Source organism: Melospiza melodia, chromosome 1 (assembly GCF_035770615.1).
Source record: "Melospiza melodia melodia isolate bMelMel2 chromosome 1, bMelMel2.pri, whole genome shotgun sequence".
NCBI lineage: Eukaryota > Metazoa > Chordata > Aves > Passeriformes > Passerellidae > Melospiza > Melospiza melodia.
The window spans coordinates 50,024,977-50,039,291 of NC_086194.1; the positions used below are offsets into that span (position 1 = coordinate 50,024,977).

General features: G+C 41.4%; 2 protein-coding genes across 9 annotated transcripts in view; one reads left to right on the forward strand and one right to left on the reverse strand.

Moving 5' to 3' along the window:
• Positions 1-5,743, forward strand: part of UBP1 (upstream binding protein 1) — a 50,816-nt gene extending 45,073 nt beyond the window's left edge. For 5 of the 7 annotated variants that reach the window (XM_063157845.1, XM_063157853.1, XM_063157880.1 and 2 more), the window contains 4 exons: positions 560-666; positions 2,363-2,505; positions 3,047-3,098; positions 3,859-5,743. In XM_063157845.1, coding sequence (XP_063013915.1) covers positions 560-666; positions 2,363-2,505; positions 3,047-3,098; positions 3,859-3,896 — 340 coding nt within the window. In that variant the 3' untranslated portion in view covers positions 3,897-5,743. The remainder of the gene's footprint in view (positions 1-559; positions 667-2,362; positions 2,506-3,046; positions 3,099-3,858) is intronic. The other 2 variants (XM_063157862.1, XM_063157897.1) reach the window with 1 other exon arrangement.
• Positions 5,744-5,972: 229 nt separating this feature from the next.
• Positions 5,973-14,315, reverse strand: part of FBXL2 (F-box and leucine rich repeat protein 2) — a 51,382-nt gene continuing 43,039 nt past the window's right edge. For both annotated transcript variants that reach the window (XM_063157909.1, XM_063157919.1), the window contains 4 exons: positions 13,230-13,274; positions 12,882-12,938; positions 8,984-9,196; positions 5,973-8,020 (listed from right to left, as the gene is read on the reverse strand). In XM_063157909.1, the coding sequence (XP_063013979.1) occupies positions 7,913-8,020; positions 8,984-9,196; positions 12,882-12,938; positions 13,230-13,274 (423 nt within the window). In that variant the 3' untranslated portion in view covers positions 5,973-7,912. The remainder of the gene's footprint in view (positions 8,021-8,983; positions 9,197-12,881; positions 12,939-13,229; positions 13,275-14,315) is intronic.

A 14,315-nucleotide genomic window follows, 5' to 3' on the forward strand; every position in this document is an offset into this window, starting at 1 on the left:
TTATTATATGTATTATATTAAAAGTATACTAAAAGAATGGAAGAAAGCCTTCTGATGAAATTCTAGCTAAGAATAGAAAAGGAATGATAAGAAAGGCTTGTGACTGACCAGAGAGTCTGAGACAGCTGGACTGGGATTGGCCATTAATTAGAAACAACCACATAAGACCAATCACAGATCCACCTGTTGCATTCCACAGCAGCAGACAATCATTGTTTACATTTTGTCCCTGAGGCCTCTCAGCTTCTCAGGAAAAAAAATCCTAAGGAAAGGATTTTTCAGAAAATACTGTAAGCTACAGTTACTCAGTAGTCCTGTTACAGGAGTCTAACAAGCAGCATCCATAGGATGCTGAATCTGAATGGATTGAAGTTTTGTTTAAATTCAGCAGCATCTGAGACCCCTTACTTAAATAAAGATTAATTTTTTGGGGCTCAGTGCCGAAAGCCATATCAAGTGTACTGTTACCATGACAAACCTACAGTTGTGGCATATCAGCCCCTGTATTTGCAGGGCACATGCCTTTAGTGTGACTCCTTGTGATTTCCTTGGCCTGCAGGTCCGTGAGGCCCCGTTTAACAATCTACGTGTGCCAGGAGCCCCTCCGGAGCATCCAGCTGGAGCGGCAGGACGCGGGCAGCACGGACAGCAACGGTGCAATATACGGTACCATGTACAGCTCAGGGAACACGGCTGGGCTCGGGCAGGACAGCTGCAGGGCTGGGGAAGGGGCTCGGCTGCTGCTCCTGGTGTACAAAGCAACCGTGGGAAGCTGTATCACAGCACAATTGCTGCTTTAACAGCACAGAGCAAAAAGAACCTGAAGTCTCTCAAGGTTAAACCATTGAGCGTTTTCAGTCTGTTGATAAAACTGTGGTTACGTCTGTGGTGGTGTTCGCAGGGGTCCCAGGACAAAGGAAGAGATGAGAATCTTGACTCCATGTTTCAGAAGGCTGATTTATTATTTTATGATATATATATTATATTAAAACTATACTAAAAGAATAGAAGAAATAATTTCTTCAGAAGGCTATCAAGCAATAGAAAGGAGTGATAATAAAATATTGTGACTGACCAGAGAGTCTCGAGACAGCTAGACTGTGACTGGCCATTAAATAAAAACAACCACAAGACCAATCACAGATCCACCTGTTGCATTCCACAGCAGCAGATAATTATTGGTTACATTTTGTTTCCAAGGCCTCTCGGCTTCTCAGGAGAAAAGATTCTAACAAAAGGATTTTTCATAAAATATGGTCATGAATGGAGGAGTTCTGGAATCAACTGTGCTTGTTGTTACAGACAAGGCATCAGCCATATCAATGTAGGTGCATGTAAAAGCTTCATGCAAATAAAACAATTCTTTCCCATTTTCTGTAAGATTTTGCTGTCACTTTCTGTGCAACTGAACTAAAACTGTAGAGCCTGGAAGAGGAAAAACAGCCAAGTAGTAAATGCGCTCCTGCTTTTAGTAGTATTTCCCTGACAACTGTTGATTCAACACAGATGGAAATGTAACTGTTTATTCGTAAATCCATGTCACTCTTACAATTAATAGAATGAAGCCATTTAAAATTATTCTTTACTTGCTCTTGGCTTTGAGAGACCTCTCTTCCCAGCTAAAATCTGCACAGGCTACTTCAGTAGTGCTTGTGAATTTTCCATGCAAGAATTGAGGTGGAGGAGGGTTTGTAAATAAAATACTGCTGCTTGTCAAATACATGTTTTCTCTCAGGATATCTTCAGCCAGAAGAACGTGCAGACTTGGAGCTGCCAAGGGTTTGTTGCACTGTTAAATAAAGATACCGAACTGTAAATACAGCTTCAAATTAAACAGCTGCTTTGTCTTACTGTTCTCTTTACTGTGTTCCATTCAGCTCTGTGATCATCTGTAGAAAGTTAATTCAGACAGTTGCAAAAGGCTTTATTTACCAAAACCACAAAATCTACATCTGTATTCAAAGCAGGAGCATAGGCACATAAGTGGGATGTAGGTATTACCTGATTCTTTAGAGACTGCCCAAAATTGCTTTCAAAACCATCTTTAGGTGACTCTCTAAAGATCCATTTTTAAATCTGTTTGACATGATTGTACCTTTTTGTGCAGGATACAGGAAAAAATGTGGAAGTTGCCTTCAGTCTTGGAGCAAATAGAAGCCTCCCCCATTAGAGTTGTGTTTATGACTTTTCCCTTGAAAGAAAAGTTAGGGAAGTTCATGCTCTTAATGAGAACAGGGAGAGAGTAATCTTAAGGTTTTAGGTTTTAAAATTTTTGAAAGTATAAAGTAAACAAATAAACAAATTCAGGTGTTTTCATACAGCCATTAGTAACATGCTTATGTAAACGATGTTCTTCTTGCAGTTTATCATGCAATCTACTTAGAGGAGATGGCAGCCTCAGAAGTCACACGCAAGCTTGCTTTGGCATTTAATATTCCTTTGCATCAGATCAACCAGGTTTACAGACAGGGTCCCACAGGCATCCACATTCTTGTTAGTGATCAGGTAATTGAGATTTTTTTTTTTTTTGGCATTTTATTTGTGACTGCTTGCTCATTTATTACTGGTTTTTCTGTTCAATAATGCAACCCTAGTGTTTGCTGACATTTAGAGTATTTTTTTCCTTTACAGGAACAGACAGATTCTTTAAATGTGACTTTTCCTCTGCCTGACTAAACTGAAACTATAAGAAGACAGAGGCAGCTGGTTTATATAGTTCTGAGAAGCTGCAGCAATTATTTAGTACATATTTATTTTGAGCACACCTAAAGGCAGAGAGCATTTGAACGCTGTTGAACTCTGCTTGTTCAAGTGTCTGCTCCACAGAGTTCCAAAAACACAGCCAGCAGTAATAGGCTCCCAGCTGGTTGTCACAAGAGTAAAAAGCAGTATTTTAATTTGGTGTATGCCTGTCACTTGCTGAAGAAAACCAAAAATACATGATTGCTCACAAAAGGCTGTGTTTAATATCATGGTTGTTGAGGGTTGTTTTTGTTTGTGTTTTGGTCATACTCAGAAGGTTTTGAAATTTGTTTTTTTCTTTTAGATGGTTCAAAACTTTCAAGATGAGAGTTGTTTCTTATTCACCACAATAAAAGGTATGTTGTCTTTTCTGACAGTCTAAAACTTAATCATTTATTCCAGCCAGGAGCATTCTTTAAAAATTACAGAAGTTTTGCATACACAGTAACAGAAGATATTCAGAGTTCTTCCTCTCCTAGCCAGATTTCAGCCTCTGTGTAGCATCTCAGGCTCTTCTCTGAGCTTTCAGTTCAGAACCAGTGCAGGATTTGGTAACAAACCTTATGTAAAATTCAGTCAGCCATCACTGGACAGGGATGCTGCTAATAATTGCCGAGAATGGTGAAGGTTCAAAATAGGTTTAAAAAAATATCAAAAATCCTGGCAGTCGTACCTCTGAAGTTCAGAAACTGAATGTTAACTGAGTCCTGAGAGTCAGCAGAACTGAGCATAACATTCTGTTGTTTCTCTGCTAGTCAATAGTCAGCGTCATTCAATAGGCTGCTGTGGAATCCCACCCTTCCACAGAACTCCATTTTATTTCTGGTACAGGGTGCCAGCAAATGGCTGTAATCAGTGGACAAGTTGGACTCTGTGTAGAAACTGCACCTACAGAAACTGCACCTACCTACAGAAACCGTCCCTCTTTGAAGATCCAGTCACAAATTATTAATCATAACACACTTGTTTAGCACAAGTAGGAAACCTTTAAGTTTTTGTTGTAGCTGAGTTTATTTTCAAAACCAAGTCCATACTAGGGTGTTTTGGTGTATTTGCTTGTATGTCCGTGATTCTATTCAGGAAGGACAAACAGACAATTCCTTTGTTTTTTTTCAGCTGAAAATGGAGAAGGCTTCCATATAATTCTGAAGTGACATCACACACTTGCTAGACTGATACTCCAACGCAGAATGAAGTCCTGCCTAAAGACTATGAAGATCATCCAAAACCTTAGGATCTAACTTCACTGTATAAGATGTTTCATATTGAAAACACAAAATGACCTTTCTAATGAGCTGTTTGATAGGTGAACTTTCTTATCACTGCCATAGCTAACTGTCCTCATGAGAGGTATAATGCCATGACAGCTTCTGTACAGGCATGGAAGACAATGTAAGCAAAGGTGCTTGCCCTTCACTGAAATAAGGCAAACTATGGCCAGTAGATACAGTTTATAGAAGCGAAGCAGTGCTGCTTTTCTACTACCTGTATCCAGTTGGAGATGAATGTAAACTTATTTTGGGGCATTTACCTTTCTGTGCCAGTTTGTCTGTTACGTGCTTGTACCTTAGGCTGGTTTTATTTTTTGATGTTAGCAGAGCACATGCTAATCTGTGTGGAGATGAGTAGTTAAGGTGATAGTGATCAGGTTGTCAGGTCTTTGAGAGTCAAGCTGTCAAAACAGCTTCCCGTGTAAATTGTGTATAAGAGTGTATGTAAGAAGTGTAAATGCCAGAACAGGGCTTTTAAGAAGCCCTAGACAGATGCAATATATGCATGCAGCAAACTGCATTATCAATAGTACCTTATTGGAGGGATTAATATAAATCCTATGGGGTACCAAGTAATTGTGTTTTGCTTTAATGAATTTAATGGAAAAGAATTGCCTATGCATCCTTTATGTTTAGTTTCCTAGGTTCTCTGCAGAGCACTGCTGCAGTTTAACTCTTTGCTTGTAAAATTGTGGGTTTAAAAATACTGGCAGTGAGAAGTGGGGGTTTCAGTGGAATTATGCAGATGAGGGAAGATGACCCACTGGCACCACAGGGCTGTCATAGCTTTCAGCAGCATCAAATAAATTGCTTGAGAAACACTAAATACACACCCTGTAAGTTCCTTCCCAGCAGGTGACTGCCCTGCTGGAGCTCCTATTCTGGACAAATCTCTTCTTACCTTTTCAGTTGACCTTCCTGCACCCTCCATCCATCCATCCATACTGTACACGTGTTACAGTGCCTCTTCCATATGACCAAATACTTATTTTCTCTGAAACAGGCAATGTGCTTTCTTGGTATTTGGATGTGTCTTGTAAAGTCATGGCACAGCATTTCCTAGGCTAACATTAAGTTTCAATTGGTCAGGTACTTAGAGGGGAGTATTTCCAGAGGTATTAAGCGACAGTTTCAGAGCTGTTATTCTGTGCCTTTGGAAAGTTCCAACTTGGATCTCTGGCTTAGAAGCTTGGGAATAGTTTGCTTTTTATGCTGCGGTGTTCCGTGTAAACCAATACTACAGCATGTAAAAAAGCAACTTGACTTTTTCATTTCCCCTTCCATAACTGGCTCAAGTGCTTAGCAGAAAAGCTTCTGAAAGCTGTAGCATTTTGAAAATTTAAATTCATCAAACCTAGAGTTTTTTTCCTATTTTTGGTTGGGTTTTTTTTTTTCTGCACTGAAAGTAAAATTTTATGTACTTAAACATTTCTGCCTATAAGTTGTTCATCTTTGGGTATTGTTTGGTCCTAGTATTTTCCTGAACTGACACTTGTGTCTTTTTAGCTCACACCATATTCAAATCCAAATGTTTTATAAAAGTGGAAAAATCCTTGATTGGAAAGTATCCAAATATCTAATTTTAAAGAATATTGAAAGTTGTACAGTAGTTTGTCCAGCTCACTTGAAATTGGAATTAAATTATGGCACCAGCAAATGGCTTTTGTTTTTTAATAAGATGTACACATTTCAATTTAAGTATAATAAATGTTTTTCAATAATTTTGTAAATGTGCTTTTTCTTTTTGTTTACTTCTTTTTTTCCCACACCCACATTAGAGACAGTCCATTGCTGAGATTTAGATTAATTACAAGACCTGCCCTAGCAAGAATAGTTGGTCAAGGTAAGGAAGGGAAATAAACCAGCCCTGCAGAATGTCCTGCACACCATGCAGTCACATGGATCTTCTGCTTCTAGTAGAAATCTTCTTAGATTTGAAATAATTCCAACAAATTCAAGTTTGACATCAGCTGATTGTTTATTTAAGTGTCCTATATCAGAGTAGATTCCATTTGTTTTTGTACATCTTCAATGCAATAGACTTACAAGGTTCATTATGGTCTTAGAAAAAAAATGAGCCAACAAAAGGCAACACATATTGACATATTGGTACCAATGACTGCCCTGGTACAGTTGAGAATAAAATCTAGTTAAAACTCTCATGAGACCAGCAGTGACTGAATGGAACTCTTCAGTATGATTGTAACAGCACTCCACTACTGTGCAAAGGAAGCCCAGATTGGCTTTCTTTGTACTGGTAAAGAAATTCATGTACTGTAGTCTAAGGTGTAATTTAGCCCCAAAGCTGAGCTCTTTAATTTACTGTCCCCCTCGTCTGTGAGTCCACACAACCCAGCCACTGCTGGCCACAGAAGTTCATGTTCACGCTCACTCCTTCTTAGAAGTCATTTAAAATTTGCAGGGGGACAATGGCAGTACTGTCCAGTAGTAGCTTTTCCAACTGCTTTTTAATTTTCAGTAAACACAGGCCCTGAACTCTTAAAACACACACACAGTCAAACTTACACAAAAAAAGCTTTCTGAATTGTCAAGTAGTTTCTCTCAGTTAATTTAATTGCTTAATATAAAAAGTTTATCTAATTGTCTAGCACTGAAAAACTAAGGATGAAAGCATGGCCTTAAGAGTTAATACACAGATTTTTATCATCATTATTATCATTCAGAAGCTGACAGCTTCTTAACCAAATGTGGAGAGTTTGGCTTTCTACATTTGAAAACCACAGGTTTGGTATGGTTCAACTCCTGCCTACAGCTAAGCCCATATGCTTGTCCCTAAAACAGGTGGGCCAAACTGAATTCCTTGCTCCATCCTGCCTTCTGTAGCTGAACCTGTTTTCCATTCATCTGTAGAAAAGCATGTGTGCTACACCTCTCCTCCTGGAAGTGCTGCATCCTTTCCTTCCAGCCCGCGGGGATGGCGTCGGCACAAACTCCAGGGCTGGATGTGGCAGCTCCATGGCTGGATGTGGCAGCTCCATGGCTGGCTGTGGCTGCACCAGGGCTGGCTGTGGCAGCTCCATGGCTGGCTGTGGCAGCTCCATGGCTGGCTGTGGCTGCACCAGGGCTGGCTGTGGCAGCTCCATGGCTGGATGTGGCAGCTCCATGGCTGGCTGTGGCAGCAGGCACAGCAGAGTGCACAGGCTCCACCACAGTGCATTTCTTACCCCGTTCAAGGCCGATGGCATCGGGCACAACCTGCGTCAGCGACCGCCAAGCTTTGTACCAGCAGAGTTCAACTGAACCAAGTCCAAAAACTTGGGAAGTACTTCTAGTTCTATGGTATCTGGAGGTACTACCTTACCTTTGACATTACGTATTATGTCCTGTTACATAATTAAATATGAAGCTGAATCATGAAAAAGAACAAGCTGCTGTTTTACTGTAGGAGCTTATGATTACTTTGCATTTTTTGGTCAGCATCTGCTAAAGCTGATTTGTCTTTAAAACCTGATACTTGATCTGTGGTGTATATTACAGAACAGCAGGCTCAGTTCCTTGGCGTGGCAGCTCGAGCCCCACGTGACAGCGGCACTTCACACCGAGTAGTGCTGACAAATGCAAATGAACTTCCAAGTTTTGTGAACTTCCACCAAGTAGCTGCTCCACTGCAATGCCCACACGTTTGACACGGTACCACAGTTCTCATGCCAACAGAAGGAAGGAGTTACTAATACAAACCAAAGCATCACCAACTTAATCCACAGCTGCACATTACGTTAAGATTTTTACCTGGGAAAAAAAAAAGCTTTTCTTGTCACAAAACTGGATGACCAAACACCCAAACACCACCATTAGGACTTGTCAGGAAACCGACTCCTTCTGCTGACTTGCCGTCCCATTCTTCAACAACGACATTTCCTGTGTGGCTGCACTGGCTGTCAGAGGATGATGCAGCATCTGCAGAGGCGCTGCCCGCTCCCTCCCACCGACGGAGGGGGAGTCACTGGAGCAAAGTAAGCATGAACTTTCACGTGAGGTAGATGAGCCTGTGGGTGAAAAGGCTGCATTATAATGGCAGAGAAAGAACAGAACTGAAAAGAGAAGCAGCACACCTCACCTGTTGTGCCAGCAAGTGCTAGCTCATTAAGGTTATTAGCTGTGAAGGAAGCCTCTATACAGTGGATACCAGCCAAGCTGTCTTCTCCTCACATGTCATTCCTCATGACCCATCCAGTAAGGCACACCGGTGTCTGGGCACCTAACCTGCACAGGGCTCCCTCTGGTTCCCCAACAAAGCACTGATGAGCCCAGACAGTGCAGCAGCAGGAGAGGCACAGGTTTTGCTATAGGAGCAAGAGGGATGGACCCTGGCTACTAAGGGACAACTTCTCTGAACCTTATCTCCCATATTTCTGCTGCTGTTCTCATCCTGGAAAGCAGCATGAAATAAAATTGTGCTTCTGCCTTCAATTTGAGTCACTATCAGGGATGATCTTTCCGGTTGCAAAAGTGTTTGGATGCAAATTTGGGATACGAAGCCACAGACAAGTTTAACTTCAAGGCTAAAACGCTGCCTCCACAATGCAGGTGGTCTCTGACCTAATGGGTGAGATACTCAGGGGAAAGGTTTGGGGCTGGGTTCCAGGGCCTGAGGCCCCACAGCCCATCAACTGAAATATCCATGCAGATGTTTTACTGTTGGCTCTGTGTATTAACGTATATTTAGGATTTAGCATGCCACTACACCATCCTAAAAACAGAGGACTCTACTTGAAAAAAATACAGAAGGCAGAAGATAAGAACTCATCATTCCAAAGCAGAATGTCACAAGTTAGAACTGGCAATTACTGCTGTTCATAGAGGGAAGTTACACACTTGGGGACCTAACAGAAGGACAGTCAGATGGTTTATCCAGCCTTCCATGCCTGGGACACCTGTAGGACTCCTACAATGTCAAGCAGCACCAAGAGCTCTGGCATTTGCACAGGAACAAGGCAGGAAACACCTACTCTGATCCGTTTGATGCCAGCTCGTGTGACCTGCTGGCAGTCGTACAGCTCGATTCTCTCCAGGTTGTGGCAGTTCTCCAGGTGCTCCAGAGTCACGTCCGTGATGAGGAGACAGTTATCGAGCTCCAGCACCTGCAGCCGCTCGTGCCCACACGTGCTGTTGCTCAGATGAAGAATCCCATCATCAGTGATCAGTTCACAGTGAGATAAGCTCTGAAACAGAAAGACAAACAATTAACAACATCCCTCAGTCCTCAGTTACTCGAGCCACTGGACAGCAGAAGTCCTCTTCAACCTCCTTCACTCCAGTGGTTAAACAGCTACAGATAATACACAGCTGAAACCCATAAGAGTAAAAAAGGAAACTGCTTTACTTAACAAAATGGCTGTACTTGATTTTAACTTTGCTTCAAAACAAGCTGAGTCCCAAAACACATCACTGGCAGAGCTCCTCAGCCCCTTTGCTCTTTATGAATGTGAGAATTCTTTTCCAATTGTCCCACACAGTGCAAACAGCTCTGTGCCAGGAACAACTTTAAAGGATGATTGAGAACTTGGGGGAATAGATGAGTATCTGCTCAGGGGTTGCTGTTTCACAGCTGCCATGGTCTCATATATACACCAAGCCCGTGCAAGTCCACACAGATGGAGAACAATCACAATAGACTGATTTGCCAAATAATGATTTCAAAGAAAAACAAGCCATGAACATTTGGCACCTCAGGCTGTACAGACAAGGAGCAATAAACATCTTGTACAGCTGCAGGAGCAGTCTTTTCTGCAACAGTCAGCATAATAAACCAAAAAAATCTGCTCCTCTTCAGCACATTTTTTTACTCCCTTGAATTTGAAGAACATGGAAAATGATGTTGCATCTCGGGCAGTGGCACCACATAAAGCACTCTCCTCATTTCTTCAGGGAATTCATGACTTTTGGAGAAGCACGGATGATGACAACAACAGGAAACAGACATTCCTCAGAGGCAGCTGAAAAAACCCCTTTGTCACCACTGAAATGAATGCTCTCAAGTCTTCCCCAGTGAAATCTGCAGGATCTGTGAACTCCTCTTGCCCTGGGCTCTGAGCTGGTGCCTTGCTTTATGCTCAGCCCTGTGTTCTGCCTGTACTTGTACCTAAGCCTAACAGTGCCAGGTAATGAAGTAGCATTTCCTTGCCCCAAGTAGTTTTTTTCAGACAGTAATTGATGAAGAAACACTTGCAGCAGCCCAAAAGCACTTTTTAACTCAGAGCAAGCAAACAGCAGCGCTCAAAAGGACCTCCTGCCAAACCCCCAACTCTAACATGCAACATTTCCCCTCTCTGGGTACAACACATCTTTTCATTCCAGCCTGAAAAGGCAACCTGGGGACTTCCAACCTTACTTCACCTCAGCTACAGTCAGAGCATTTCCTTCCTGCTACCAGACACATGAGGTCTGTCCTGCTCTTTGAAATAATTTGGCCTCAACTTTTTTTACCTTTGCTCTACAGAATGAGCAGGGAACCCAGGAAAGGCTGGGAGACAGGTCTGCATCTCCCTGGAGTCTGACAGGAGCCACCTTCAGATCCAGCTGGTCCAATTTTACACACCAAGTGTGAGCACCCAGCAGGGACTCCAAGCAGCACCACGAGGGCAAACTGTCTCCAAAAGACAGCAGAAATGAAGTGCTTGCCCCTACCAACAGTGTTTTAACTCCTGACACCCATTCAGGCAGTCTCTCAAGTCTTCAAACACATCAGCTCTCTCCTGTATCTGCTTTCTCTGTGCGCTTGGTTTGGCTCAGAGCCTGGGGACAGTCAGCAGCTGCAGGGTTAACCAACATTCACAGCAGAGCTGCTGTTCCAAGGAAGGACAGGAGGCTGTGAGAAGCTGTTGGCTAATTAGGAGTGTTCCATCCCAGGAAGTAAGCAGCTTATAAAATCAGCTTTCCTGGGACATGGTGTTGGTACTGCAAGGACAATACAGGATGTACAGCTGAGTTCGTAGAACTTTGTAGAACAAATACGCCAAATTATACACACTTCATAGTAAACCACAGGATTTTTCTGACTTTCCAAGCCTACTAAAAAGCATTAATAATGTGGAATTTTACAAATACAATTGCTTGAAATCTTAAGAACAAAGAGATATGGTCAAATTCTTTTGTTGTTGTTGTTGTTAATACATACTAAAAGCTGTGCATAAATCAAGTATGGCATGACATACCATGACAATTTCACATGCTGTGAAAAATTCAATTGTCTTCTCATCTTCAGGACTATTATGAGTGTTTCACAGTTTCTCTACTAATTTAAATGTACAATTAAATACATTAACCAGAAATTACTTCTTAAGTGCATTAGGCAATAAAACACTCCAATACTGATGAAGATTTGCCCATTTCCACCATCTACTGAGTCTCCAAACAAGACAAAAGCAAATCCAGAGTCAATCTCTGCAACTCCAAAATGTTTGTTCTAACTGCAAATACCCTAAAGCACAGCTGCAAAGGAGTTTACAGGACATTGGGAGCACCAAGATTAGCTCATGCACTGTATTTGGCACCTGCCTGCCTTGTCTTGTCTTTTCCTGCAATTCTAGTCACTGCTGTTCACACACAATCTCTTGAGTATGTATCCTTCCTATCCACAGTTTATATATAAAGATCTATATACACCAAAGAAATCAAGGTTTCTGGTTCCCTTAGGAAAGCTGTGATGTCTTACCAATGCCACATTTCCCTGTCTTTGGACAAACACACAAAGGCCAGCAAAGAGAAGCAGGCTCAGAAAAAAATGCTTGGGATTTATGAGGTTTTATGGTATCTCTGTTGAAGCACTGACAGAACTGATACAAAAGATCTCTTTGTACCAGTTGAGCAAGAACTGGCTGCAACTGGGATTACAATATAAAAATGTGTCCCATATAAATGGCTCCACAGCTCCTGACAACTCAATTGGTTTTCCATCAAGAATGATGGTTCAGAAATGAAACTGGACAGTTGATAAGAAAAAATTAACAAACCAACAACATTAAATAGTGAACAAGCTCCTTTTAAAAGCCATCTCTCCTCATGCTGCTACCTTAGTAACGCTAATCATAACACAATTTAATTAAGGAAGCAGAACACCTTCCTTTAATCCCATCTAAGAACAGATTATAAAGATACTTGTTCTCTCACGTAGATCTAAGTAGTTATAACAAATCTACACTAAAAGCACAACTGGCCTGAAACACAGGAGCTCCTACTGTAAGAACAATCCAGCAATTTTCAAGTGCCTTTATTGAAGAACAAACAAATTTATGTTACCTCAAACTGGGTTTGATGGTCTGAAAGATCTAAGCTACCACTCCCTAGAAAACAGTTCTTTGAAATCCAGTAAGCAGAGTACCCCACTCTCAGTCCTCTCCAATTATGTTCAAAAGTCAAGTCCAAGGAAACCTTCCATAATTTATTATGCAAATGTAAAAAAGTGCTTGGAAAAAAGTGCTTGCATGCAAAACTGCTTACAGAGTGATTCCATTTATCTTCACTGGGTGGTTTTGTTTATTCAATAATTGATGTGAAGTGTCATACTCCCTAAGAAAACCATTACTGAACACTTGAGAATATCCATAAAGAATCTAAGTGCTTTAACTTAAATCAAATATGAAGGATGTTAACCATAAAATAAAAGCTTTCTGGTTTTTACTCACTGATTTGGTAACATTTTTTAATCACACACAATGCATATAAATATTTTAGGAGTGCTGCTTTTAGAATACTTATGAAACTTGCACATATTTTGCACAGTGTCACTCTACATCAGAAATTATTTCTAGACACAGAGGGAACAGCCTGGGCTTGTACTGCAGGAGTTGTCCCTGTGTGTCCTTCCAGGGGGAGCACCACAGGCCACAGACCAGGAGTTACACTTACCAATGCTTGAAGCTTGGGACAGTGTATGGAAAGTTGTATCAATGTGCTGTCAGTTATCTGGGAATAAAAGAAACCAAACATCAGCCATCAGCAACAGACAGAAGGAGAGGCAACCCTCCAACGAGGTCTCTCTTTCTGTACCAGATGAGGGTTCTGTTATTTGTGGAAAACAACTCCTCACCTGTTACTCTCCAAGTACTTCCCTGTATAGATTTCCCAGTAATTATTTTTATTTCCTACCATAAACACAACACTATTTATAAAAACCAAAGAACATCTAGACGAAGTTGTTAATGTACTGCATTCTTACACTGGACATTCAATATTCCTTTTCATATTAAATCTCACCAAAACACACTCTTCCAAGTCCATCTTCTCCAGCTCATGGCAATTCTACAATAAACAAAAAATGAACAGATAAACAAAAAAATAAAATAAAACAACATATTGACATAAAATTATGCACAGGGCTTATAATATGGGGCAGCACAGCTTGCAAGAGGAAACTGTGATCTAAATCTCTTCAAATATTTGATCACCATCAAATGACAAAAAAAAAAAAAAAACAAACAAAAAACCAGATGAATTAACAAGCAATACCCCACGTCCCTCTGAAACATCTACATTTCAGCCTTTCTCCTATGAAGGGAAATGTCTCCTCCTAGTCCTGTAAGGTTTGAACAGGACACAGCAGTGCTCAGCAGCCCCGCTTCCCTTCCCCCCTCTCTCCAAACCCATGGTATTTACAGCCCATGCACTAAAGCCAGCTCCTCTGCACACACAAGAACCCAACTTCTGCCTTTATCAGCTGCCCCTGGCTCACCTGGAATACACTAAAGCCATGGCACATTTCTCTTTGTTGTCATACACTAGAAAGAAGCCTTAAACCCAAACTGCTTTGGCAATAAATGCTGAAAATACGAAAATGGAGTCTACTTTAAGGGCAGAAGGAAGCTGCGTGTCACACCTACCAATTTTCTCAGAGCAACATTCTGAGAGACCCCCAGCAAGCTTTCAGAAGTGCTGTCAATATCTGATCATGACTCATTTCAAGAAAAGATGTAACCTTGTGACCTTGCAGCAGACCACACAGTGCCAAAGCTCGGCTCAATTCCCAATCTGGTTTTTCCAGGAACAAGGCAAAAAGGGTTTAAGAGCAGGCTTGAGGTGACCACCAAGAGCCTGAGGATGCAGTGCTGAACAATCAGAAAACCACTCTGTTTAACCACTGTGGCTACCAAAAACATCACCCCTTTTCATTCACATTAAATGTCAGCAGCATAAATCCCATCTACAGAGTATAATCTGAGTTCAGATTTCCTAACCAGCAAACACCCAAGTCTAACATGAAGCATTTGACACCACCAATACGCTTTCTGTATGGATTTACAGCATGAACCAGGGCACAAGTGCTTATAGTTTATAACAGATAAT